Source organism: Pleurodeles waltl, chromosome 11 (genome assembly GCF_031143425.1).
Source record: "Pleurodeles waltl isolate 20211129_DDA chromosome 11, aPleWal1.hap1.20221129, whole genome shotgun sequence".
Taxonomy (NCBI): Eukaryota; Metazoa; Chordata; class Amphibia; order Caudata; family Salamandridae; genus Pleurodeles; species Pleurodeles waltl.
Window position 1 is genome coordinate 419973459 of NC_090450.1, and position 27302 is coordinate 420000760.

General features: G+C 43.2%; 1 protein-coding gene across 6 annotated transcripts in view; it reads right to left on the reverse strand.

Moving 5' to 3' along the window:
- The window catches only part of INPP5D (inositol polyphosphate-5-phosphatase D), a 662897-nt gene that overhangs the window by 177671 nt on the left and 457924 nt on the right, over positions 1-27302 (reverse strand). For all 6 annotated transcript variants that reach the window (XM_069213774.1, XM_069213775.1, XM_069213773.1 and 3 more), the window contains 2 exons: positions 11318-11414; positions 6726-6864 (listed from right to left, as the gene is read on the reverse strand). In XM_069213774.1, the coding sequence (XP_069069875.1) occupies positions 6726-6864; positions 11318-11414 (236 nt within the window). The remainder of the gene's footprint in view (positions 1-6725; positions 6865-11317; positions 11415-27302) is intronic.

Consider the following 27302-nt stretch of genomic DNA (forward strand, 5'->3'; position numbering starts at 1 on the left):
TAAGAGCTTTAAATATTTGTATTATTCTAACATTATGAAGCAGATGTTTAGAAACCTTGGCATCTAAATGTTAAGTTATGTATCGGGAATAATGGTGGACTATAGTAGGCCATCGCCTATAGAAGCAATTTTTATTCTAAACTTTATTTTAAGCCAGTGTGAAAGCATAATGAAACAAACGCACTTTCTTTGTACAATTTAATGTGTAACTTTTATGACCTATGGTCGAAATAAAGTATATGAAGCAGGAAAATCCACGCACAGACCCGGGACATCTGGTAATCCCTGCGATCCACAGAAAGAGACTGTCCGAGCACCGGAAAACGACGCCGACTTCCCCGCGTGGAAAATAACGACGCAAGTCCGTGTGTGCTGAGGAGAAATCGACGCACACACCCTTTTTCCACGCACCTCTTCTCTTGTGGCCCTCTGAGGAGATTTTTCCACTCCCAACCAGGTACTTGTGCTTGAAAGAGACTTTGTTTATATTCTAAAGACTTAAGACACTGTATATCACTTTTCAGTGATATTTCTACAATTTCCCATTGCAACTTTATTCTTTTTGACTTACAATTATCCTGATAAATATTATATATTTTTCTAAACACTGTGTAGTGTATTTTTGTGGTGCTATATGGGGGTATTGTATGATTTATTGCACAAAGACTTTACACATTGCCTTCTAAGTTAAGCCTGACTGCTCGTGCCAAGCTACCAGAGGGTGGGCACAGGATAATCTTGGATTGTGTGTGACTTACCCTGACTAGAGTGAGGGCTTTTGCTTGGACAGGGGGTAACCTGACTGCCAACCAAAAAAACCCTTTCTAACATTGGTGATCAGCGGTGAGGATAGGACTTGTATTTGTGCAGTGACATACAGTAGCTAAGTATTTCACTACCTACCCACAGTTGAAGGTCAACTTGGTTTTTATCTCTTTTTGCAAATCCGTTTTTTTTTCCTGACAATTTTCAAAAACTAAATCCTCACTCAACATGTCTCTGACTGGGTCTCAGACAGGGGACTTTGACCTAGTCCAGTTGGATACATATACGGTCAAACAACTAAGAGGATTCTGCAGGGCATTGAGGGTACCCACCCAAGGGGCCTCCAGAAAGGAGGACTTTCAAGTGGCGCTGAGGGCCTGGACAGAAGCCCATTTAGAGGTTGATGAGGAAGAGGAGCCAGAAAATGGCCCCTCAGAGGAATTTTCACTATCTGTGGATGGTGTTACCACTGCAATTGTGCACCCTTCCAGACCAGGGAGCAGTGTCTCTGTGCAAAGCCTGACCGCAGAGGAAAGGAGAGAAGAAAGGGAGTTCCAATTGCAAATGGCAAAACTGAAAATTGAGGCTCAACAGGAGGAGAGAAGGGCAGAAAGAGAAGCTAAACAAGCTGAGGCTGAAAGAACAGCCAAACAGATTCAAGCAGAAGCTGAAAGGGTGGCCAAACAGGTGGAAGCTGAAAGAGCTTTGGCTGAAAAGAAACTATTGTTGGCTCATGAACTGAGTCTCAAGGAGCTGGAGATCAAGGCAAGACAGTCTGAATCCAGCAATAATGGTGGCAGCATACTGACAGGACCTGCTGGAGAAAAGAAGGTTCGTATACCCAAAAATGTGGTGCCCAGTTTTGTGGTGGGAGATGACATAGATAAATGGTTAGCTGCTTATGAAGTTGCACTAAGGGCTCATGAGGTTCCTGAAGGGCAATGGGGGGTAGCTATGTGGGGTTATGTACCGCCATTGGGGAGGGATATACTCCTCACATTGGATCAACCTGATCAAAACACATACCCACTTCAGAAAGCCACTTTACTTGCCAAGTTTGGGCTGACCCCTGAGGGATACCGTCAGAGGTTCAGGGACAGCACCAAACAAACCACACAAACATGGGTAGATTTCTTTGACTTCTCCAGTAAGGCACTGAATGGATGGGTGCGGGGCAACAAAGTAGCTGACTATAAAGGTTTATATGACTTGATTCTGAGAGAGCATATGCTTAATACTACTTTTACAGAGTTGCGCCAGCACTTAGTGGATAGTAAGCTGACTGATCCCAGGAAGCTTGCTGAGGAGGCGGACCTCTGGGCAAGCACAAGAGTGTCCAAAAAGGTATCTGGGAGTGACCCCGAGAAGGGTAGTTCCGGTTCCCCCAACAAAGTGAGGGGGAGGTTAGAAGTGACCCAGACGAGTCCCAGAATAAGGGGGGAAGAAAGGGTTCCCATACCTCATCTGAGAAACAGGGTGGGGGTTCTGGTGGGCAGTGGCCCAAAGCATCCCATTCCCAACCCCGCTGCTTTGAGTGTTCCCAGATAGGACACAGGAAGGGGACTCTGTCTGTCCAAAGAACTCACCCAATATTGGGACCTCTACAGGGGTGGCCCATGTGGCCTTAGGGGAATGTAGTCCCCAGGGGCAGGTCGTAGACTATGCCTTCATCTCCTTTAGTTGGGAGGTAGACTCAGAGAGTAAACTGGTGATCCCTGAGGGTGGGAGTCGTAATTTCCACCAGGTCGGAGTGAATGGGATCCCAGTCACTGCGCTGAGAGACACAGGGGCTAGTCTTACCATGATTGTGGAGAGACTAGTGTCACCAGAGCAGTACACCGGACAGGTGTGTAGAGTGACTCCAGCCATTGGGGAAGATTTCTTCTGCCCCATGGCCCGGGTGTCCCTAGAGTGGGGTGGGGAGGTGACCCAGAGGCGGGTCATAGTTAGTCCCCAGCTGCCCATTGACTGCATTCTGGGGAATGAGTTTCCCTTAGTGTCAGGAGAGCTGAGAGGGCTAACCCCCAAGGGTGCCCTAACAGTTCAGATGTCTGGCAGTACCACTCCCCAGAGGAGGGTATGTAAGCCCCGATCGGAAGGCACGGGGAGGAAGGACTCACCCCTGTCCTCTGTTCAGCCTCAGAGTACAGACCCTGGGCTGAGGGACCAGTATCAGGGACCCACCCCTGGCCTGGTGAGAGTGGAGAAGGGGTGCAAGACCCCGGGGGTTACTACCCCCCATTCTGGGATGCTACAGGAATTCCTTGGGAGCTCCCTACCAGCCCCCCAGTTGGAGGAGAAGCTCAGCCAACGGCCCCCCTCAGGGTCTCCACCTAGCAGTGGATGGTCAGGGGCCTGGCTCATAACACTGACAGCTGTCAGTTGCATCTGTTGGTTTCTGTCCTTGTGGGCAGAGTTTTCCCTGGGTTGGGGACAGAAGTCAGACCCAAGGAATGGAATGGGCCACATCACTTTGTTGGCCATGGTAATACTGTCTGCATACTGGGATGCATCTGTAAGCAAATTAAAGTTAGGAGCTGTACAGATGGGGTCCTCAGGTGATGAGAAGGGTTCCCCATGGGCCAGATCAGTGGCCCCAGAGAGTATAGACAAAGAAGCGTCACTGAGTTCAGAAAGGCGTAGAACTGGCGAGTGCCCCTGCAGAAGTGGGCCATTGTCCATGTTCTATCGCCTTAAGCAGGGAAGTCCATCAGAGTGTTGATTAGTCTACCCTGGCTTTAGACTGGGAGGGGGTCATGTTGGACCTGGCTTTTTGACAGGGTCATCCCCAAACTTTTTGCCTTCCTCCTTTTCTTTTTCTGACCTCATTTTTGCTGGTTTTTAGACTCTGCGCACTTTACCACTGCTAACCAGTGCTAAAGTGCATATGCTCTCTCCCTTAAAACATGGTAACCTTGAATCATACCTGATTGGACTATTAATTTACTTATAAGTCCCTAGTAAGGTGCATTTATGTGCATAGGGCTGGTAAATTAAATGCTAATAGTGGGCCAGCAGCACTGGTTGTGCCACCCACTTAAGTAGCCCCTTTTCCTTGTCTCGGGCCTGCCATTGCAAGGCCTGTGTGTGCAGTTTCACTGCCACCTCGACTTGGCATTTAAAAGTACTTGCCAAGCCTAGAACTCCCCTTTTTCTACATATAAGTCACCCTTAATGTGTGCCCTAGGTAACCCCTAGAGCAGGGTGCTGTGTAGGTAAAAGGCAGGACATGTACCTGTGTAGTTATATGTCCTGGTAGTGTAAAACTCCTAAATTCGTTTTTACACTACTGTGAGGCCTGCTCCCTTCATAAGCTAACATTGGGGCTGCCCTCATACACTGTTGAAGTGGCAGCTGCTGATCTGAAAGGAGCAGGAAGGTCATATTTAGTATGGCCAGAATGGTAATACAAAATCCTGCTGACTGGTGAAGTCGGATTTAATATTACTATTCTAGAAATGCCACTTTTAGAAAGTGAGCATTTCTTTGCACTTAAATCCTTCTGTGCCTTACAATCCACGTCTGGCTGGGCTTGGTTAACAGCTCCTTGTGCATTCACTCAGACACACCCCAAACACAGGGTACTCAGCCTCACTTGCATACATCTGCATTTTGAATGGGCCTTCCTGGGCTGGGAGGGTGGAGGGCCTGCTCTCACACAAAGGACTGCCACACCCCCTACTGGGACCCTGGCAGACAGGATTGAACTGAAAGGGGACCTGGTGCACTTCTTAGCCACTCTTTGAAGTCTCCCCCACTTCAAAGGCACATTTGGGTATAAAACAGGGCCTCTGCCCTACCTCATCAGACACTTGCTGGAGAAGAAACCTGAACCAGAAACTACATCCTGCCAAGAAGAACTGCCTGGCTGCTCAAAGGACTCACCTGTCTGCTTTCTACAAAGGACTGCTGCCTTGCTGTTGCCCTGCTGCCTTGCTGAACTCTTGTCTGGCTGTGAAAGTGCTCTCCAAGGGCTTGGATAGAGCTTGCCTCCTGTTCCCTGAAGTCTCAGGACCAAAAAGACTTCTCTCTTTTACTTGGACGCTCCGTGCACTGAAAATTTCGACGCACAGCTTGTTCCGTGGCGAGAAAAACGCCGCACACCGACGCTGATCGACGCGATGCTCTTGGGACGATCGAAAATCCGACGCACGGCCTCCCAAGGACAACGGCGCCCGACCTCTAGAGGAGAAATCGACTCGACGCCTGCCGTGAGATCGTAATTTCGACGCGCAGCCCCGCAGATCGACATCCAGAGGAGAAATCGACGCGACGCCTGCCGTGAGATCGTAATTTCGACACGCAGCCCCGCAGACCGACGCGCAGCCGGAGAACAAGCAGGAAAATCCACGCACAGACCCGGGACATCTGGTAATCCCCGCGATCCACAGAAAGAGACTGTCCGAGCGCCGGAAAACGACGCCGACTTCCCCGCGTGAAAAATAACGACGCAAGTCCGTGTGTGCTGAGGAGAAATCGACGCACACACCCTTTTTCCATGCACCTCTTCTCTTGTGGCCCTCTGAGGAGATTTTTCCACTCCCAACCAGGTACTTGTGCTTGAAAGAGACTTTGTTTATATTCTAAAGACTTAAGACACTGTATATCACTTTTCAGTGATATTTCTACAATTTCCCATTGCAACTTTATTCTTTTTGACCTACAATTATCCTGATAAATATTATATATTTTTCTAAACACTGTGTGGTGTATTTTTGTGGTGCTATATGGGGGTATTGTATGATTTATTGCACAAATACTTTACACATTTCCTTCTAAGTTAAGCCTGACTGCTCGTGCCAAGCTACCAGAGGGTGGGCACAGGATAATCTTGGATTGTGTGTGACTTACCCTGACTAGAGTGAGGGCTTTTGCTTGGACAGGGGGTAACCTGACTGCCAACCAAAAAACCCATTTCTAACAATAGGACCATCTTGCAGTGGGAGGAAGGGTGCTGGAGAGAAGCAGCAATGGAGTGACGATGGGTTAATGGACAGAGGGATGTACGGAGGGAAAATAAAAAGAAGTTTGGATGGAGAGGAGTGGATGATGGATGGGTGGAATGATGGATGGATGCAGAGATTGGTGAATTGAGAGGATGATTAAGGGATGAGTGAAGAGAAGGATGATGGAGATAAAAGACAGAATGATGGACAAAAAGGGGCAAGGAAAGAGGGAAGAGACAAAGGGATGGCTGCATGGATAAAAGGAATAAAAAAGACAAGGATGGAGAGAAGGAAGGATAGATAATAATGAGACTGACCGAAAGAAATCGATGTATGGAGAGGATGAAGAGATTGATGAAAGAAACGATGATGGTGGTTGGAGAGAATAAGGAGAGTAGAGGATGAATTGTTGGAGAACTAACAGAGTGAAGGATTGAAGGAAAGAACAAACGCAGGGTGGATTGATGGAAAGGAGGATGGATGGCAAGAGGAAATGAGAGATGGATGATAAAAAGGAAGGAAGGAATAAGTGAAAGAAGTATGGAGCTAAACAGGGATGGAGAAGGATAGGTCGAGAAGGAAGGATGGTTAGGAAAAAACAGCAAGGTGAGTGGAAGTGAAAAAGTACAGCATGGAATGTAAGAAGAAACAAAAGTTAGATGGAAAAGGAAGAAGGATAGAGAAAAGGAAGGACAAAAGACTGAAAGAAGGAGAAATGGAAGGAAATTTATAAATTTGAGAATTCCCTTAAGGTGAGCAATCTCCTGAACTACTACCAGGTTTTCTTACCTCATCTGCTTTCTCAGTTCTATTTGGGACACAGTTTTCTGGCTACTTCCTTGGTAAGTAGGATTCACTCAAAGATACCAGCTGACATACATTTAACCCATCGCTATTAATACATTTGAACTCTGATCATCCTATATGGTTATGTAGGATTGTTCCCTTACACACCCAAATCCAGAGCACATTGGAGTCCCCTAAATCCTGAGGAGTGCCAGATGTGTAACTTACTGAGGTGGGTAACTCCACACGGTAGTTTAGGTCTCCCAGCCAGAAGAGGTGTGTGAAGCGGTGGGTGAGGTTGAAGGGCCCAAGCTTCTTGTCTCCGAGCACCAGGAAGCGCAGGATGTTCAGGTAATTCTGGTTCCGTCTAGAGAGACAGAAGAGAAGTGAGAGCCAGAAGCTGGTAGATGTGGCAGAAAAAAGGGAAAAGAAAGACAAATAAAGAACATGAGAGCAAGTGAGAATGATTGAGAAAACAAGTGAGAAGGATAGAGTGAAAGAATGAAACAGAAAAATAAAAAGCTAGTGATGGAGTGAGAAGGGGAAAGAGGATATGGGTTAGCAACAGATGAATTGTGAGAGTAAGCTAAAAAGCAATAGAATGAGAGAGAAGACGAGTGAGTGAATTAGGTATAAAGAATGCACAGGGAGAACAAAAGCTCTGAAAGTATAATGAGAACATACAATAAGAAAAGCTTGTACTTAGATTTTGTGGGATTTTATGCAAGTATTGGGTGTGACTCTAACACCAAAGTTGTACTGGGAAAGGGAAACTCTTCAATACTTTCAAATTGTGACAGGTAAAAGAGAGTCATGCCGTCCACTCAAAAAGGGTCATGTGCAGCAACAGTTTCCTCTCGAGCCCCCATGCCCACTGCAAGCCGCGCAGGCAAACATAAAATGACAATGAAAAGATTTAATTGCGATTTTATTTTTATTGGTGCAGGGTGCACTAAAACAGCTGCAGCCCGAGCCCAGAGACATGCTGTGCGTGACAAAAGAAGGGTTGACCTGATACGCCAAAGTGCGCATGTTACTTTGGCCGGCTGTTTTGCGCCAGCCAAAGTGACAAGCACACTTTGAAACTCTCCACTCAGCTGTCTTAAGACAGCTAGGTGGAGACCAAACCCAGGCCTCTAGGGCCAGAAGGAGCGTCCAGCCAGCCTGCTCCATCCACTCCAGGCCCTTCTCTCATGCTGGGTAAGAGCATGAGAGCAGTGTCTGGATTGGTTAGGGGAGCTCTTTCTCTACAGCAGAGACAGCAGAAGAACACAAGGAAGACTCACAGCCTGTGGGTAAGTGCAGTTTTTTTGTTTTATTTCAAATGTGTAATGCATGTAAGTGTGTAATGTATGTAAGTGTAAAGGTTGTGTTTTATTTTGTAGTTAGTGGTATGTTTTTATTAGACTTTTGGAGGGATGGGGTGGTTTACTTTGGGGTTTTGAAGGGAAAGGGTGTTTCATGTTTTTTTTGGGCAGTGGTGGGGCACTTCAGTCGCCCCACCACTTTCAAAGGGTACCAGTCGCCCCTGATCATATGGATATGTAGGGAACTCTTGAGTTATAAAGTATTTTTTAAATTTATATTTGTCATGTTTTATGTTTTATGTAAAGCAGGCATCACAGCGCATCTAAATAGAATGACATGGTATGAAGAAAATGTAATAAGTGAAAGAAAAAAATATTAGACTGCAATTTTTTTTCTTACGCTTACTGCTAAGCCTCAGCTTGAGCATCTAACCCCTGCCTCGGGCAGAATGATGTTGAATACAGCACTGACTATAATTTCTGAAACTGAAGATATCTGAAATATTGTCGCTTGGGAATTTTTGGCTTGTAGATTAGTGAAGGATCGAAATTCGTTATGATCAAATAACTACTACACAAATTGTGGATTAGTATTTATCTAGATTTTGTTTCCAATAATTGTTAAATTAAATTGGGAGAAACGCATTACCCAATGTAGGCAAACTCCGTGTTGCATTGGGATCTATAAGTGTCTCAGGATAGTGTTCACGATCACATTTCATAGCTGATATGTTTGGGTGAGGTATTCCTCAACAGGTTCCATTTCAGACACATTCAAATATCTACCAATGTGTAACTAGTGGAATCAGGCTGCATTAAGGATTGTGTACACCATCTAAAGCTGCCAAACAATAAACTGATAATTTGTAAGAGACTAGCACCACTATTTATAAATTGGAAACAATAGCATCTTGAGAGCTTGTCTAGGTTTTTATTTATTTTAAATAGGTAATTAAATAGCGTTGCAGAGGCTGGGGAAGTATGAGGGCGGGTCGTAAATAGGAAGTGATTCAAATAAATAAAGCAGTTTGGGAAGCAAAGTCATCCTAACTAGAGTAATCCAACCCACCATCATCAGTGTCCGATTTTCACATTTGTTAACGTCAGTGAGCATTTCTATGGCAGTTTTGCATACATAAATTTAAATAGATTATAATAGTTCCTTGCCCACTAAATCTAAACTAAGTATTCTAACCTTTGTACCCCCTTATATCCAGAGGAGCTGGGCTATGTGCTTATACAGAACTTGATTTTTTCGGTGGCGATTTTATACTCTGATTCAGCTGCAAACCACAATCATAAATCTCAACATTAACTTCAAAAGTCTTAAATATGTCTGTCTCATCCTCCTCTCTTTTCCTTTCTATTGTTTCCTATACATACATACTTTTTACAGACACTGGATATTACAAAAGAATTCAGTCTTGACTGAAATCAAATTAAAATAGATGTGTTTAACGACTTTCCTTAAAGCAAGGCCATTTCTTGTTTAGCAGATGTCAGCCAGCAGTGTTTTCTACATCTTAGAGACCTAGTATGTCTCTGGAACCACACGGTATTCAGAAGTATTTTGTAATTATATTCTCCACTCACAGGGTTTATCGGATAATGTCAACCCGCTTTTCACGTTTTAGGGTGCATTTCCATATACTAACTATGCTTAGCAATTTTCTTATATCACAAACCTCACTAACAGCTAATGGATTCGGTACAGTACTGTTGTAAATACCTCTCTTCCTGGGTCCTCATTACACAGCCTTACGGAATATAATACTGCACCATGTAGTTCCTCCCCATTCCAAATTATTCATGTCAGAATGGGGAATAATACATGTTTTTCCCCTGGTGTGAGCTACAGAATGCATGGTCAAAATTCGGGAAAAGTATGATTTTAAAGCTCAAGCTGTAATACCACTTCAGACACAAATTCCCATTTGAACGTTAAATATGATTAAAGGCCTAATTAGAATCATGACCAATGTGTGTCCACTACAATATTAATTGTGCCATTCAGGATAATTTGGACACGGTGAACTAGTTTCTATCAGGTTACAGCAACCAGAACACAGAACCATCCAGTAATTAATTTTATTGGCAATAAAAGCAGTGGCAATGGTGGTAAGTTCCCATACAGAAATGTACTTATTTGCCTCAACAAGGTGATAGTAGGTGGTAGTAATATGGTCTAGTCACTTTGATAATTCATTCCTTCATTGATATAGAGAGACACCCAGTGCATTTTCTTGGAAATGGTTATAATCTGAAGTTAAAAGATGAATATGTCATATGTTTAAATGAAAAAGTGTAAGGAAGCATGTAAACTAATGCTCCACACTAAAATCTAAGACTGTCATTGGAGAGATTAAAACATCGGTCTGTTATTGATACTGAACATGGGACATACTGGAACTTCTATAATAGTGAAGTTGGAAACACCTTGTCTTGCTCTCTTATGGCTGAGGCTGGAGGCACTAGGGCACCTGATACTCATTTATCTTGGCTGCATTTTGAACTGACAAAATCTAAAGAGAATTGATGCTCTGATTACCTTTTCCTTAGGCAATATTAGCTTCAGACCCGACATAGGGCAAACCATTTTATGCTTTTTGGAATGACTACCTCCACTTTTAAGAAAAAAAAGTTATCTATGGAACTATCACGTTTCCTAGCTGCTCTTTGCTAGTTATGTACTAAATATTGTTGTCACATGTATGGTTCAATTTGCTTGTTGAGCTATACAGCAGCCTATTTGACCTTCTGAAATTGATATATCAAATGTGTATTCATTTTGGACTTCTTCGAACTGTGGACAAGAACAGCAAGTGGAAGAACCATCAACGTGTTTCGCTACAATAGTGTTTTTTTGTCAAATTGAATTTAACACTATAATACATATTCTTGTTAATGGCGAAACTGCCACCCATTGTAGTTAGAAATATCTGATTCAATTGCTAATGTTCCTTGATCGAGTGCCGCCCAAGATGCCCACTATGCTGTTTTAAATTCTACCAATATTGAGATGCGTTGGGAACTTGTTGCATTTTAAGATCCAATAAAATATATTTAACCACATTAGAGGTTTCTTGGACGAACTGTCTTTTATTTAACTGTTTCGTCTTTAAGAACATGATTTATTTGTCTATTTTTCGTGCAGTTCTCTTTTTTAAACCAATTTTAAAAGGAGACTCAATGTCATCCTCTGACTCTCCTGTAAAACACTGAAGCACTAAGATAGAGCACTGAGCACCAAAATAAATGTAAAAATGGAGAGAGGGAGAGCGAAGAGAAACAGAACGAGAAGGAAAAAAAGAGAGATAACAAAAGAACACAGAGTGGGAAAACGAGAGCAGCACATTCTAGTTCTCCTCTGGGGAGACTGCGAAAGACTAAAACAGTCTGGGGGTGTCACCAGAAATCATAGAAGAATGGGCGACAACATTCTGATACTAGGAGATTGGTCAGCAGAGATGAGGGGTATAGACAATTTGTATATGGTTGGTTACTACTTCTTACCTGAGTTTCTTTTCACTTCCAGATGTCAGATGACTGTTCACAAAGCCAAATGATGTTCCATTAAACATGAACGAAGCCCCTACTGCACCCTTATTACCTAAGAACAGAACCAGACAGTCAAAATACATTCTCTGCTCCTCCTGCCATCCCTCTTCGCTCCATTCTCCTTCCTCCTCTGCATCCCACTGCTGAAGGCATTGTCGAGGTGAGCCCTAGATGACATAAGAATCCTAGACGAAGGCAGTGTCCCCTCTTTCTCTCACTCGCTCGCTACTTTTGATTGCGGTTCTGCTCAAATTATGAGCGACATTCAATAACCAAGAATGGTACAACGTTTTTTGGTGCTAAATAGCATTTTGAAGTTGGAGAACTCCCAGGACCGTTATGAAAATACAATTCTTAGGGCATATTGTTGCAATTTGACACAATATATTGGTAATGCTGTACAACTGCTGCATTAGAAGGCACCAACTTTCTGAATACCCACTACCTATTCCTGCTGGGCAGGCTATGTCAAGTGTCAGGGATCACAGACACTGTTCTGAAATGTTTCTTATCATTTTGGGTGGCAGGTGACAGGGTATATTTATTAGTGTTTTTTTACTTTGTCTTGCTCGCCTATCCTCTAGGGCATATGTTACAGTGCCTTTTCTATTCCACCTTAAATCTCATGCCTGCAAACACTACCGGTTCACCACAAATATGCTTGTGCATCTCGTCTTTGATGAGTCTCAGCCCCTCGGACAGGCCTGGAATGACTGACCGTGCTTTACAACTTGGTAGTTCTCAAACTAAGCTCTGAAGGACAGAACTCCTTCCAGAGGACCTTAACTTTGCTCACCTCCAGCTCCAGCTATTGATATTTTGTGCATGTGGTCCTAAGTTTCTCTAGCTGTCTAAAAATATTAAAAAATTATGTTGGAATGTCTGCCCTAAATAGGCTGGATGTTATAAGGTCAGTGGCCCACTCTAAGTCGGGCCATCAATCAAGCGGAGCCAGCAAAGACTACCAGTGGGAGCATAGTAATTTCGCCCAACACTAAACAGAGCCGACAAATGGTAAAGTTTGGCAGGCAGTGTGCTATTTCACACAGGGCTGCCCAGTGCGACAATGAGTGTAGATGCCCCTCAATAACCACCTATACCATTGATTACCTCACCACCACCCTTTAACAGACCCACTCAAAGCCTCCAAAACCACTCTCTCAGATGCATTTAATTAGTTTTAGAGCATCACTCATACCAAGGAAGGTGTCAGAGCACCAAGATAATCAATCCTACGCGTGTAAATCAATGTATAGGAAATGTAGGAAAGGTGTATGAGTCATGTCATCCTTACTGGTAGGCAGTATAGTTTGAGTGCTTGTCTGGAGAAGCACAACCTCAGAACTTAAAATGTAACACCAAGGCTGGGTATTTTATTTAATAATAAGAATTGATGTCTAGCCAAATGAACCTTTCTAGCAGCAATAGGACAATGAAAAACTGGGGAAAACATCATAATGCTCTAATCTATACCTTGCTGTTTGCATGCAGCTCTTTGCTGAGAGTTAATAGCGTACTGTTCTATCTAATGATTTTAACTTATAAACTGCAAGTAGCAAAAGGATCTCTCTGATAAAAGCAATAACACTCTAACCTTTTTACATTATATGCACTTTGTGATGTGCATAGTGCATGTTCATCGCAGCAGGCTACAGGGGCATATTTACAAGGAAGTGGCGCAGTGCAGCGCCAGGTGGCATCACTTCAGAAATGAAGGGATGGGCCGTATTTACAAAAATGCGGTGCACCCCTGTGCTTCCCCTAGCGCTGGTGCTAAATTTAGCTGCCTAGTGCCAACACAGGCACCCTTGCACCAAAGTGCAAGAGTGCCTGCGTTGCATGGAATGATTGTCTATGTGCAGGAAAATGTCCCTTCCTGTACACAATCATTAATGGCCTTTTGCTCCTTCTATGTGTGCTGCAGAAAAAGCAAAAACGAGGAGAGATAAAAGTATTTCTCCCCATTGCACCATGCTAATGCTACCACTGGCACTGTCCCAGTTTTACGTTTCCTTGGAAATCTGGGGCAGTGTCAAATAGCAATCGGTGTTGTGTGGGTACGCCCACAGCAACACGTATTGCATGCTCCTCTGCTGCAGAAAACATATTTACAAGGCACCGGTAAGCCACAAAAAGTGGATTAATGCCATCTTGTAAAAATGGCGAAGGGCACAGCGCCACCAGAGCGTCACAAAAGAGGACGTTACAGTGCCACTGGGGGCTTGAAAATTAGCCTGTTAGTAACCCCCCTGTTTTACCTTAAGATGAGTCAAAACTTCCACGAGACAGAACTCCGATCTCTCTCCGATCTCCCTCCAGAAAGAACATTAATCACTATCTTGACATTTTTATTGTTGGCTAACAATAGCAGGTGGCAACGAACGCCATAGCAGGCGCTCCCAGATTCATAATTTACTTGCAAACATGGCGACCCCACCAAAAGTTAGCATTTGGTGCATTGGCACCGGTATCTGCCCCAGAGCCGGCCATGATGTCATGTTTGTGGTGGAGTATTATGTCTGCTAACTATAAGTAGGGAGGTATATTTTCACCATTCAAAGTTTCCATTTGCAGTCCTTTCGCATGTACAATGATCAGGAAATAATAAACTGACACTTAGGCACTTGCTCCAATGTCCCTAGATTACTAACCAATAACTTGGCCCACAATCCCCATTCGGAGTTACCGATACCAAGGGTAACAGTAATACAACTGTGACCATGAGTCAAAAACGAAAAATACAGCATTGGGAGATCAACAATTCCTTGCAGGAATATCCAGGCAACTCCTCATTCTTTATTTGAGTTTCACCAGGATATTTCGGATGCACTAGTCAACCAGAAATCTGCAGGTGATACCTCTGGCATCTCAGAGTTACTAAAGACCCTGTACGTCCAATGGGGTGGTAACTGTGTTACAGAGAATTTGTGGTGGATATTTATGCCCCACACCATTGCCCATGGCCGCCTTTTATATCCCACCATTCTGGAAGTTCACCAGCCTCCAGTGTCCAGGATGGTTCTGGAGGAACTTTCCAGCCCCTTAGCTTAAATTATCCTCCACCAGTGGGTGAGGAGTTGGTGCCTGCTGCACAGATCTGATTGTAACATTGAAGACACAAGATCCAATCCCTTTATTATTTCCCTTGCTCAGACCTCTGTGCAGCCAGCAGATCACTTGCTTACATCCCTGAAAGATCGACTCCTTCCATAGTAAATGAGTAGCCGGTGACAGCACCACTTTGCTCAAGAAAAGGATGTGAAAGATTTAAATAATACCTCTTTCCAAGTGCCATTGTCGAAGATCTTCTAATCTGTCCATTATAGGGCAACAGCTGCACAAACTCTTGGCCAGATTTAGAGAGAAAATTGTAAATCTACAACTTTTTAGAATTTACAAATCTATTCCAGATAGTGAGATAATACTGTGTACGAGTAAGGGGATGTATGACTGCAAGGTCAGTTTTTGTGAACTTTTTAAAGTCGTATGTTTAGCCATTTGCTTGTGTAAATCAGACGTAAATGGGCAAATGGCTTTGTAAATTGGGACATTTTGTTCCAAAATCTGTTAAACAATTAATTACCTTTGCAATCACACTGTCAATATTAGCCATCTGTTGAGCTAATATAGGTAAAATCGTAAATAAATTCATGAATTCAATTTAATGCGGCAATCGTGGCATCCAGAGTTTTACACATTAATGGGCCAATGCTTTCCCTTTGCGTACTCTTACATTCATTTGTAAATTATGTAGGGAATACTTATTTTCATATATGCCAGAAGAGTCAGCCTCAAAAAAACGAAGCAACTAAAACTGAAATGTTAATTTAGGGTTAGCCTAAAGATTACAGGGCTAATTCACAAAGGCATTTAATTTAACAGTAAGTGAAGTAGGGCCATTGTAGTACTACTTCACATACAAATAAACGCCTTTGTGAACTGGTCCCCATATTATGAAAGGAAAAGCAAGAGGTGTTCCAGTTTCAGTTCTGCAACATGAATCAGCAAAGAAAGTTCCTGTATTGAGAAATGAGGAGTCTTTAATTATCTGTTTCACAATATTATAAAAAAGATAAGATCCTGGCCCTGAAAAGACCCTGTGAGATCTAATTCATCACATGGATAGAAAATCAGCTTGTCAGATGTAATCTGAAATCTACTGCGTCAGACACAGAATATGAGCTGATTTGTTCAGTCAACCTACCCTCGTAATTGATGATTATTAGGAAGGTTCCAACTTTCTTTTGTACATTTTCTTGCAGCCCACTTTCCATAATCATTTACTCTCCTTTTTTGCTAAATGAAGTAAAATACAAAAAAGAAACTATGGGGATCATTATGATCCTGGCGATCAGTGTTATAGTGGCAGTAGTACCGCCAACAGGCTGGCGGTACATAACGCTGTATTATGGAATTGGCAGTTTGGCAAAAGCCAAACCGCCAATGTACCACACCGACAGCCACGGTGGTAATGACCGCCAGGCTGGAGACTGTCGTCTCCATCCCGGAGGCCGTCACTAGGCAGCCACTGTAATATGACCCCACCCACCGCAATGATTTCTGTGGCTTTTTTACCGCCACGAAAACCATGGCAGTAAGCACTATGAGTGGCAGGGAATTCTTTCCCTGGGACTGATAGGGGTCTCCCACGCTCCCCTCCCCAGAGTCCCCCTCCCCTTCCTGACACCCCCAACATACAAACACCTACACGCACAGACAGCCACACGCATACACACACGCATACCTACATTCACCCACGCATGCATACATCCATGCACACACACATCCACACACACTGACATACATACAAGCACACACGCATTCACACATCACAGCATATATGCCCACTTACATCCATTCATGCACACACTCATTCCAAACGCACCACTCCCGCATGCACGCACATCCCCACACACACACAACACACCAGCCACCCCCTCCCCTGTCAGAACACCCGACTTACCTGCTTGCAGGGGGTCATCTGGCAGGAGACGGAATGCGCCGCTGCTGCCGGCAAATGCGTCCGTCAGCAGAACACCACCAGGCCGTATCATGGATCATGATGCGGTCGGTGGCGGCATCACCTTACCGTCGTCTGCCGCCATGCCCGTAGCCGCAATTCGGCCAGCCTTCTGACGAAATTCCGGCTACCGTCATAATATGGCGGATAATAGGTAGCCATGGCAACGGTCTTGTGGCGGCCGTCACCGTGGCAGTAGGCGGCATTTACGGCGTATGTCATATTGAGGGCCTATATATTTTGGCCTAATTCGAGGTAGAGTTTTTGGATCTATGTCCTACTGCTTGACGGCGAGATGGAACAACAAGCCTGCAAAGGGTATTCAGCTGTTGAGTACTCCTGTGGTGGATTGTCCTTAAGCTGTACTGCAGAACCTATCTGTCAACATATTCTTACTTCTAATCCTGTATCTCTTCCCTCATACTTCATGTGTCCTTCTAAATCTGAGTGGTGGGCCTGCAGGTACCATGAGCCAGGGTATGGATGGAATCCACAACGAAGTCCAATAATCTGCAAGCTAATGACGTAGAGTGAACTGTGTAATGTCATAGACAAGAGAACATTCTTCCACTGCTCCTGCTTTGGATGGGTATTAAGTAGAGCAGGAGAACTGATCACTCAAATGAACTTGCCCTTGTCTCCCCTCTCTTTCTTCTTGCTCCATACAATCTTTTTAAAAAAATCTGCAGAATGGAGTCCTGACACCTTTGACACAACAAGGAATCAAATAGGTTTAGGGGAGTCCCAAAAACTGTCGGCTAACAAAGTAAAGAGTAAAGTTCTGGATTCTGAACTACCAACGTCATAGTGTTTGGAATTATTACAAGACTGGCTTTACTAGGAATGTGGATTCCTTTCAGAATTCCCATTGGAGTAGCATTTCTTAGACTCTTTTTCCATTAGCTCAGGATGAATTTCCATTATATGCCTTATTCTTCATTTACATGAGGATGCTCTTAGAGAAACCATGCTTCCTTTATTTCTTCAATAAACCCAGACTTAATAAACTAATGTGGCTCATGGACCTAGCCCTCCTTAACCTATGCTGGTTGTCTGACTCTTCAGGGCAGGAGCTCGGTGAGGTCATTGGTCCACCTTCTAACCTCTCTGCAAACACATTAGCCATAGCCACAGGCTCATGAGGGCATTCCAGTGTAGCTGTGTTTGAATGAGAAAGAGATGATATGGAGCGCTCTCCAACCCTCACGGTTTGGATGAGGGCTTTCAAATTATGATAAACACCAAAAGTAAGTTATTAAAGCTCTGCACATTTTGGACACCCTTTGGACCACAGGAGGCTTGTGGAACTTGAAACGACTTCTTCAGATTTACTTGAGGAGTTATTCTGAGAAAAGAATGTCTGAGAAGCTTAAACCTTGCAAAATGCGTGTTCTCTCCCAAGATCGCCTTTGTGATAAACCTGCTAGTTCTGCTCATATGGATCACAAGGCTTTATAACTTGCTTGGACCATCGTGTTCTGCAAGTTGAAGTTCATACCCTCAGAATCTCCTGGATTAAAATAATTTCTTTGGATGGATGAAATAGGCCCTGATGTTGACTTTGATTCCAAGCACCACACAGAACTTCCATAGATTTCTGTTATTCTTGCACTGGCTGATTCAACGAGCTGCTCTGTCTTTCTAAACCATTTGATCCCTTGACAAATCAATCCTATGACTCTCTAGATGACTCTTCCATGTCTATTTGATAATAAGAACCTCCTGCAACAAATAACTGCAAATGTTGGGATACCTCCCCAACATACTCTTTTTAAGTCATGAATCCGTGATCACTATTACACAACAATTTGTCTTAATGACAGAAATAAAGGTACCTGTTATGACCAAAAATCAACTCTGCCACCATCTTCATAAAATCCTTGCTAGGGCTGGCACTAAGAATATCATCGATTCTTCAAAGGAGGAGAAGAAGAGGTACTACTGTCTACATGGCTTCTCCTCATTCTTTGGACCCTTCTCAGTGATCCCAGGTATTTCTATAAAGAATTGTTGGCCCACACTTTGTTGACTGTTGTACCATTGCAATCTCTTCCCTCTTCTAAGTTCATCTACATTATTTTTTTGTTGTGGGGCCATAACACTTAGTTAAGTCTTCTCAATGCCTTCTCATTACCCAATTTGAAGTCCTGAATTTGTGATGGTGGTATTGTGTACGACCTATCCACTCCATAGTTCCCATATTAGAGTGCTTAACAACTTCCAAATAATGGCTTCCTCGGAGGTAGGGCCCAGGCAAGCTTTGTTTGCACCAATAGGCTTTGTCAGCACTGGTTTGGAAAGAAAGCATAGAACAGATCTTCGTAGGGTTTCACTAGCTCCCCAGGCTTTGTAGGTGTTCCATATTTATGATGTGCTAGTGATGGGGGCACCAGAATCAAATGGCCAGGCTTTTGTAGGGCTACAGGCCAAAACATGGATGGAGAGTGTGCAGACAATCCCCCTTTTCCAAGGCTCTCCACATTTTTGATTTGTGCTTTTATTGTCTACAAACATTTGAAGCTTCCAGGTACCATGAAAGTGAAGCCTCTCTAAGTCCTTGTCACTGCAAAAATTATGTTCCTTCATTATGTAGCACTACTGCAGATAGAAAATACGTAGGTGATGTACATATATCTTTGCCCTATTTTGGACACATGAAGATTACTTTACAAATGTTATATTCTGGAGTAAATATAAAATTAACTACAAACAGAAACAAGAATTCCACTGAGGGCATTAAAATTGTCAGTTGAAATGAAAGTTAACAAGGTTTGGAAGGATTTTCCAGTCTTAAATTAGAAATAGAGTTCAGTGGTCAAGGATCCTTTTTATATAAGCTGCAGAGAACTGCAAAAAACTGGGGGATGTTTTATGGGGATCTGTAGGTAATATTGATCTGCCATACTGCTGTGTCACCTAAGGTCTTCAGACTCAGAGTGCCACAAAGGGATCTTGGACAAGCAGGCCAATCGCCAGCCCTTTCACCCCCAAAGCTGAGAGAGCTTGTCAATTATTGAAAGTCGCTAGCTTTGAGTTTTCATTTCTGAGGACTCCCTGTTTTTACCTGGCACCCTAAGAACCATTAACGTGCGTACAAAATTTTGTTACCTATTATCTTTGAAATGCATTGACCTCTGAAAGACATGGAGGAAAGGGCAAGAAGTCGGTGACTATGGAGGCTGAGAAAGGCACACTTGAGTTTGGAGGCAGGTAAGTGGTGATTACAGATAGATAAATAGTGTACAACTCTGCTACATCTTACTATATTACTGCTGCTGATTTCTGTCTCTGCATCAGACTGTATTGATTTTGATTGTCATGTTTTGCCATTGTCAAATCTTCTGTTCTGGTCTTTTGCCAACCTGTGATAACTTCCACCATTGGCACTTTTAGGCGTCCTTGACTCTTGCCAATTCTTGTTATTTTCTGTTCCTAGGCACTATTACTGCACAATTTCCATCAATTTCCAAGACAGTAGGATAGGTGGGTGTTGATTCGCAAAGACCCTACAAAGGAAAAATAGATGGCTTACCCACCTATGTGCTGACTACCTATTTGCCCGCTAACACGAACACGTTACAGCTTTATTATGGCTGGGGCTGTCAAACGCCATGGATGCTGCCCTTACCAGCTTCATTATGACCTCTTTTCATATAGCCTCTAAAGTCAGAAGCTTGAAATCAGCGGTCGTCAACATATGGTCGTCGCTATGAAAAGAACTGCAGCAATTATGGTCCAAGCACAATCTACGATTCTCAGAAGACTAGTCCCAATAGTCCATTACAGGTAACTATGGATACTTTCTATGATTTAATGGCTTGAAATGGTATTCCTGAGTCTGAAGGTCCTCGATGTAGACTCACCTAGGAGGTAAAAGTCCTGCAGAGCACCTTGATTAATGGTAGCTCTGATTTATTCTATGGGTGTTCAGAGAGCAGGGTGGTGTTGAGTTAAGTTCTACTATTGATATAGGTCAGAATTCATTCTCTGACAGATCATTTGGGGCCCTCAGACCACTGAAAGACAGAAACATTAAGGACCATATGAATTTCCATTCCTGGAAAGAGCACCATGTAACGCCAAAGGTATTTCAAAGGACCGTTGTGGGAAACCATTCTAGGCAGGGGTAAAGGAGCCCCCGACCCAGTTGGTGTAATCAATATGGCAAGGAAAGTAAACTAAATCATGGACATCTCCCTACCAATGTAATCTGTTCCTGATGGCATTCATGGCATAATATGAAGAATTCTGGACTCTATCTTTTCCACCCTCTTGGCACAAGATAAAAGGTCAGCAGTTTAAGCTGTGGAGCTGAAAAGGATGGTTGATATCCTAGATAAAATGGAGGTAATCTTTGAATTTGCCCAAAATCCATGTCATCATTCCTTGACTTACTAAAATCTATATTTTCTCATTAAGTTCAGATAATGTCATTCAAGAAAGGTTAGAAATGGCCAAAAGCCAGAAACTGGGGAGAAAATAGCTAGTCAAAGAACCAAATTGGATCTCGATGGCCAATATCCAGCAATATTTTGCAGATACCCCCAAGCTAATCACTGGTACCAGTGACTCACAGCTACCAACAAATTCCCACAGGACTCTGTAGCTGAGTGTGCCAGGCAAAATACTTTATACATCGGGTCCATACAAAGCCAAATCAAAGATTTCAGTGCATCATCTTCGTGCCACACATAATACCTCTAAAAAGGTCCAGGTAATGGTACTTCTACAGGATGATGATAAATCTATGGATGAAGGGAAGAGAGTTGTCCGAGAAGACAACATGGCATTCTCTAGCATCAGCATTCAAAACAAATTAGAAAGCTGAACACATTTTTGAAAAAACTTTTGGAAATCTGTAGCAAGCCCAGATAAATGATATTCTCACCCAATCACCAGCTGACAAGTCAAAGGTGCTTTCTATCTTTCCCTTTGTAGATAAGACAAACAAAGGAAGCTGCATCATGAACAAGAGGCTCCATCCTTTTGAACCAAGTCTAGAATAATTTGAGGGAGGGCCCTGTGTGTAAGTTGGAGGTACAAATGCAAACCTATAACAGCTTCCTGAGCATCTACCTGCGGAGCTCTCAACTGTGGTGTCATCTCTGCCAACATTTTTCCCCAACACAACTCAAAGAAGGACGTAGTACACTACTACCCTCAAAAACAGAATCATGAGGAGGCTTTGAAAAAACAAGTTTGGAAACCTACCTATGTAGTCTTAACTGGGGATGTCTTCTGAGGGTCTTAAAACACTTTTATGGATTACATACAATTAAGTTCAAGTGAACTGTTTCAATCTCAAACTGGGGGGGATAAGAGGGGCAATTGACAAAACATTAAAGGCCCAATGGGTAAGGGAAACACCCGGAAGAACGAGTCCGGAACCACGAGGTTGTGAAAAACGAAAGCAAAACAATGCTTTTGTTTTCCACGACTCCCTGGTTTCGGTACCTTAACCACGCATGTCTGAACAACGTAGATGCGTGGTTAAGGTACAGAAGGGAGTCGGAGTGGACGCGGTGAAGGAGGAGGTAAGTTGAGCTGGGACTGGGGCTGTTTTTGGGGGCCGGAGGGCTGGTGGTGATTAGGGTTTAGGGGGGGCAGGGTTTAGGTTTTAGGGGCGGGGGTGGGGACTCGGGGTATTTTTAGTTTTTGGGGTGGGGTGGGGGGCTGGGGGTGATTAGAGTTTGGGGGGTCAGGGTTTAGGTTTAAGGGGTGGGGTGGGGTGGGGGGGCTGGGGTGGAAGCATGCTGGGTCGTGCCTGCTGATTGGTAATGCCTTTACCAGGAATGCGTTTACAATGGTAAAATCGTGGTAAACGCATTCGTGGTAAAGGCATTAGTGCTTCAAACGAGGTCGTTGTTCAGACCTCATTGTTGAGCAACGGGTGGTTTAGGCACCCGTGGTTCCGACATATAACCATTTGGAAGTCCCCATGCAAAGCAGGAGTTCCATTGGGTTTAGTGAACATTTTAATTAAAACAACATAATGACAACTTGTCACCTGTGTGATGCAGGCATAGCAGTGAACACTCTAAGGGCCATATGTATGAACACATTTTCCCATAGACACAGAATGGGTAAAAAGCTTTGATACATCTGGCCCTAAGTCTTTTCTGATAAATAAAGGGGTGTGTCAGGGGTGCTAACTTTTATCAATGCTTTTGTCCTTATCTATTATTCCGGTAGTGCAGTTTGTGAGCACCGGTATGTCTGAGACTCCATTATTGGGCAGCTATAGAATCACTGTACAAAGACAAGCTTGGAAATACAGAATCTCCTAGAACAACTTGAGGAATTCTGTAGACTCAAAGGCTTTGCCTTTAGTGATTCTAAAACTATGTTGGTGACTTTTAAGCCTCAAATTGTATTTAAGAGTCTTTTCAGGTCAGATGACTCGCCTCCTGAGAAAGTCCATGATTTTGGATACCCGGGGCATGATTCACAAAGGTAAACTTAGACCAAAATTGTAATTTGAGACCTAAAGTCTAACTTTACTCATAGTAATGTTAGACTTTTGGTCTAAGTTTACACTTTTGGTTTACACTTTTAAAGTTTACAGTTTTACACAGTTTACTCGTAGTAAAGTTAGACTTTTGATCTAAGTTTACACTTTAGGTCTAAGTTTAGACACTTTTTTTTCCTGACATAAAAATGTACAAAACACTGTGTTAAAATGTAGCACTTTGAGGTGCTAAAATTTGGAAACCGACGCCTCTAAAATGTGGTGTCTATCATCCCACGCTTTCTTTTGACTGTTGATAAAGCGGCAACACACCAATCCTTGAGTCTTTTGCCATTTTTAAAGTTAGCTCACATATTGAAAGTATTTACCCTGTTATATTCTCTGGTTCATAGGTTTGGTGCTACAACACAATGTTTTAAAATGTTTTTTTATGATGTCTTTGTATGTATCAAATATATTTTATTATGGAGAGTGGGGGACGCACACTGCCTTATGGCAAATTGTGTGCTGGGATGTGAGGCAGTGTGCTCCCATTCTCCTTCTGTTTGAAAAGGCTCCTTTCAGCTACTGAGCTTACAAGCTTATTTTGATCCACTTGCACCCAGTGAGTAGTACAGAGAACTGAGAAGACTTTGGGCAGCATTTCCAGCAACCCTGAAATGGTTTCTTGCTCCTTAATGAGGAAGGAATGAATCCAGAAAAAGGGGTCTGGAGTTACACAGCACAGGCTGCACCTAGGGGGAAAACTTAAAGACTATTACTGAAGTAAATGTTGTCATACACTGCATGTGCCACAATGCTTGGGGGCAAAGTGAGTGCTGGGATGTGAGGCAATGTGCTCCTATCTTCCTTCCATTTTATTTTATTGTATGTTATAGGTTTATAGGTTGTAACAAAAAAATGACTATACCCAGTAGCTCTGTGCCCCCCCCCCCCCCCATTTACCCATAGCAGATGCAACAATAACTTGGGGTGGGGGTAGTGGGAACAAAGTTACGGGGTAGTATTGGTGAGCCCATAAATGCCTTGTGAAAAGGAGAAATTACTGGAATAGAAAGTAAACAAATAAGAGTGACTGTAAAGCCTTCTTGGTAAATCCGCAATATGTCTTAGCCAGGCAGCTTTCTATGTCTGGCAGGGCTCGACCTAATCACTAGATACTTTTATCCTCATGGCAGAACAGAGAAATATCTGCAAACTTTGTAAAGAGGGTCAACACTGACTTGCTCACTCCATGATGGGCATAAGGCATATTTCCAATGCCATGCCAGCATTGGACACGGGAATCCGCGTCACATAAAGTAGATATCTTAGCAGCAAGTCGGCCTTGTAGATTCAGAAAACCTCCAGGCGTGGAAATGATTTACATTCACAATGGTGCAATAGGATTTTACGTTTCCCCAGAGGCGCAAAACAGTTGCACAGACGCTTTCGAGGCCCTGCTCTCTGATGGCTGCAGGATAAACTCAAGGTACGTGAGGGGTCACCCAGGTTCTGGTCTTAGCTCACAGAGCTTCCTCCCTCCAAGCTGGCATGGAGCTCCCTTGTTGGCCAGCTTCTCTAAATATTTCACGCACACAGCGCTAAGCGGTGATTGTCTCATATCTCACTTATTAAAGAGCAGTGATTAATTTCTAAAATAATGAGTTCCAGCGCCCAAAGCGCTGCTCAGACACCCGGATTCGGCGCTATTAAATGTCAGCCACTTAATACCAAGGATGCTAGTTCCAAATCCATCCCAGGCTCTTTAATGGACCACTAGAGACACCCGTGGTGGTTTCTGCTTTCTCACTCTGCGACGGTTTTTCAGAGTATCCCTTCGTCTTTTTTTCCCGTTTGTGTGTTTTCCCTGTCTTACTTTCGGGGAATCTCTGATGAGGAAAACTAAGTGCCGGCCCCCAGAAATCAGTGCATGTGGCCCCCACCGGCTCAAATTAAGCACTATAAAAAAGCGGGAACAGTATGATAGGGTCTGGGTTCTGTTTCGGAGGATGCTGTCCTGCTGAGGACAAAGGATACTTGTCGGACATTACTAAGATCACCAAACATAGCAGGCCCGTGCACGCATTTTGTTTGTTCGCAGCACAGTGGTTTGAGTGGCACCTCCAGCAGGCTCGCCCTCTCCACTGCGAAGGGTTATATAATCCATCACAGTGCAAAGAAACTGCTTGGCTAAATAATGTCAACTTGATGGAAATCGACTTCACGCCTCATTGTGAAAAGCAGCCAATGCTGTGTCAAGCCTTCAGGGGGCGCAAATGTTCACCCCGACAATTGCATGGACAATGTACCACCACTGTGACCACAGCCCCTAACAGGGAAGAGTCACCATGTCCCAGAAAGTGGCAAATGAGGAGAACATAGTGTGGTCCACGGAACCACGGTCTGCTCCTCTCAATATCTGCAGCCTGCGTAGACACGCGAAATATAAACTGTTAGATATTGACAGGTTACACTGTGCAAATGGTTAGCACTTTCCCTTGGAAGTCACGAACTATTCCATAGTTTGTGACTGCTTAAACAGTGGCAAAGCGTCTGTGCATTCCATGATGACAAATGTCCCTTTGCTGCCACCTTTCCTGACACTTGCAGTGGTTTGCAATGTGTGCACTGGAAACTGCACTAGGAATCCCAATTACGAATCTCAATGCCCTTATGTGCTAGCAAATTGGGAGTGTTGAATGGACAAAGGCAGGGGTGCCTTATTTGCAAACGTTTTGCACATCAAGCCCACCCTTTCTTCACCAGAAAGCTCTTCGTTCTGCATCAGAATAAAAACAAATTCCTCAGCTTCGACCTTCCCAGAATGAAAATGCTCTAAAGATTCACATGTTGCATGTTGGAGAGTTTTACCAGCTCCAAAATAAAAAAACAACTACTTTTAGAATAGGGATTTGAGCCCCGATGCAATTAGGTAGCAAGGATGCAATGGAAACTGGCGGAGCAAAGAAAATGCCCCTGAGAGAGCGTAGTTTAAATAACATATATTAAAATGAAATGCTCATATCAATGCTTAACAATGTTGCATAGAAAACGACAATAATAGTGATTTTGCTTAAACGTGCCTTTGAATTATGACTATAACGTGTCTGGCTACCAATGTATATGTGAACTAATAACTCATTAATAGAATCACTAATGCTATGGTTAATCAAGTTATATTAACGATTATGATATTGCATTATATTGAAAATCTCATAGGCCTTAAGTTAGCGTAAGCTCTGGGTTTTAGCTGCCTGGCTCTCATATTAAAAGCATTTTTTCTGTTTTTCAGCGTGCTGAGTCACAAAGGGCCATGACCCTGCAAAATGTTCCTTTTCTTCAACTTAATGTATCAGTACAATTCTGTTCTCATCCGCATGCTTGCTGCTTTAGTATGAGTTTATACACGAAGTTGAAACAAATGTAGATTAATGTAATGTACAAGGACGTTTAAACCATGGACAAAGGAACTCATGACCCGAGAAGACGTGCCAAGTTGTGAAATAACCTCCGGATGTGCCACCTCCGAAAACGCCAATTACGAAGACCAATCAAAGTGTTATGAATTATCGTGGGGTGACAATTAAAATTACCTAATGTATAATTTGATAGGTTAAAGATAGTGGGGTATAGCAAATGTCCAATAGAATTTTGGTGGAAGGTATTACGAAAAAGGGATAAAAACCCATGTCACAGAAGGGTCAGAAGAACTAGGTAGGGAATGCTATTGATTTTATCCAGAAACTCTGTCACTCTGTTTGGTGACTTTGAGACTTATTAAACCATCCTCACCCATAGACTGCCCCTATACACTTCTCCTCCTTATGAGGGAAGTGTCCCCTGTCCTCTAGACAAAGTTTAGACTGACGGCGTTTTGACTGATGTCCTGAAGACGAAGACTGATCCTGCATGCTGACCTAATCTTTGGAGGGTAATTATGACAATGCAATTTGTAATTTGTCTGTTTGATTTCCCTTTCTAGGTACCAACTGCTCATTTTGATAGAGACCATAGTTAGATGTTTTCTAAATTGGTGTTCTAAATTGTTTTTGCATGAAGCCCAACATGCTGATGCTAATTAGTGGTTAGGACAGGAGTTCACTTCAACTGACGCAAAATAGACAAACGACTGATGTTACGCTATGCTGAACTGAGACGTATATGATATTTGCTGTATTCTGATCTATGTGCACGCCGTGCTATGTTCTTATGTTTGTGATTCTTGCATTAATGAAATCTTATCACAGTTGCCATATAGTGACTATGCTCTTATGCTTCCTGGTATTGAGATTAACTCTTCTGCTCGTAGATTGTAATCAATAGGGAATAAAATTCATAAAATTCTATCAAGGGTGCGGTTATTCATGGCTGAAAGGCCATGGTTGCGCCGACAATTTGATTAATGTCTTTATCTAAAGTAAAGTGCATTGTGGTGGTGAATATTGATGACATTATTGATATATTGCTTG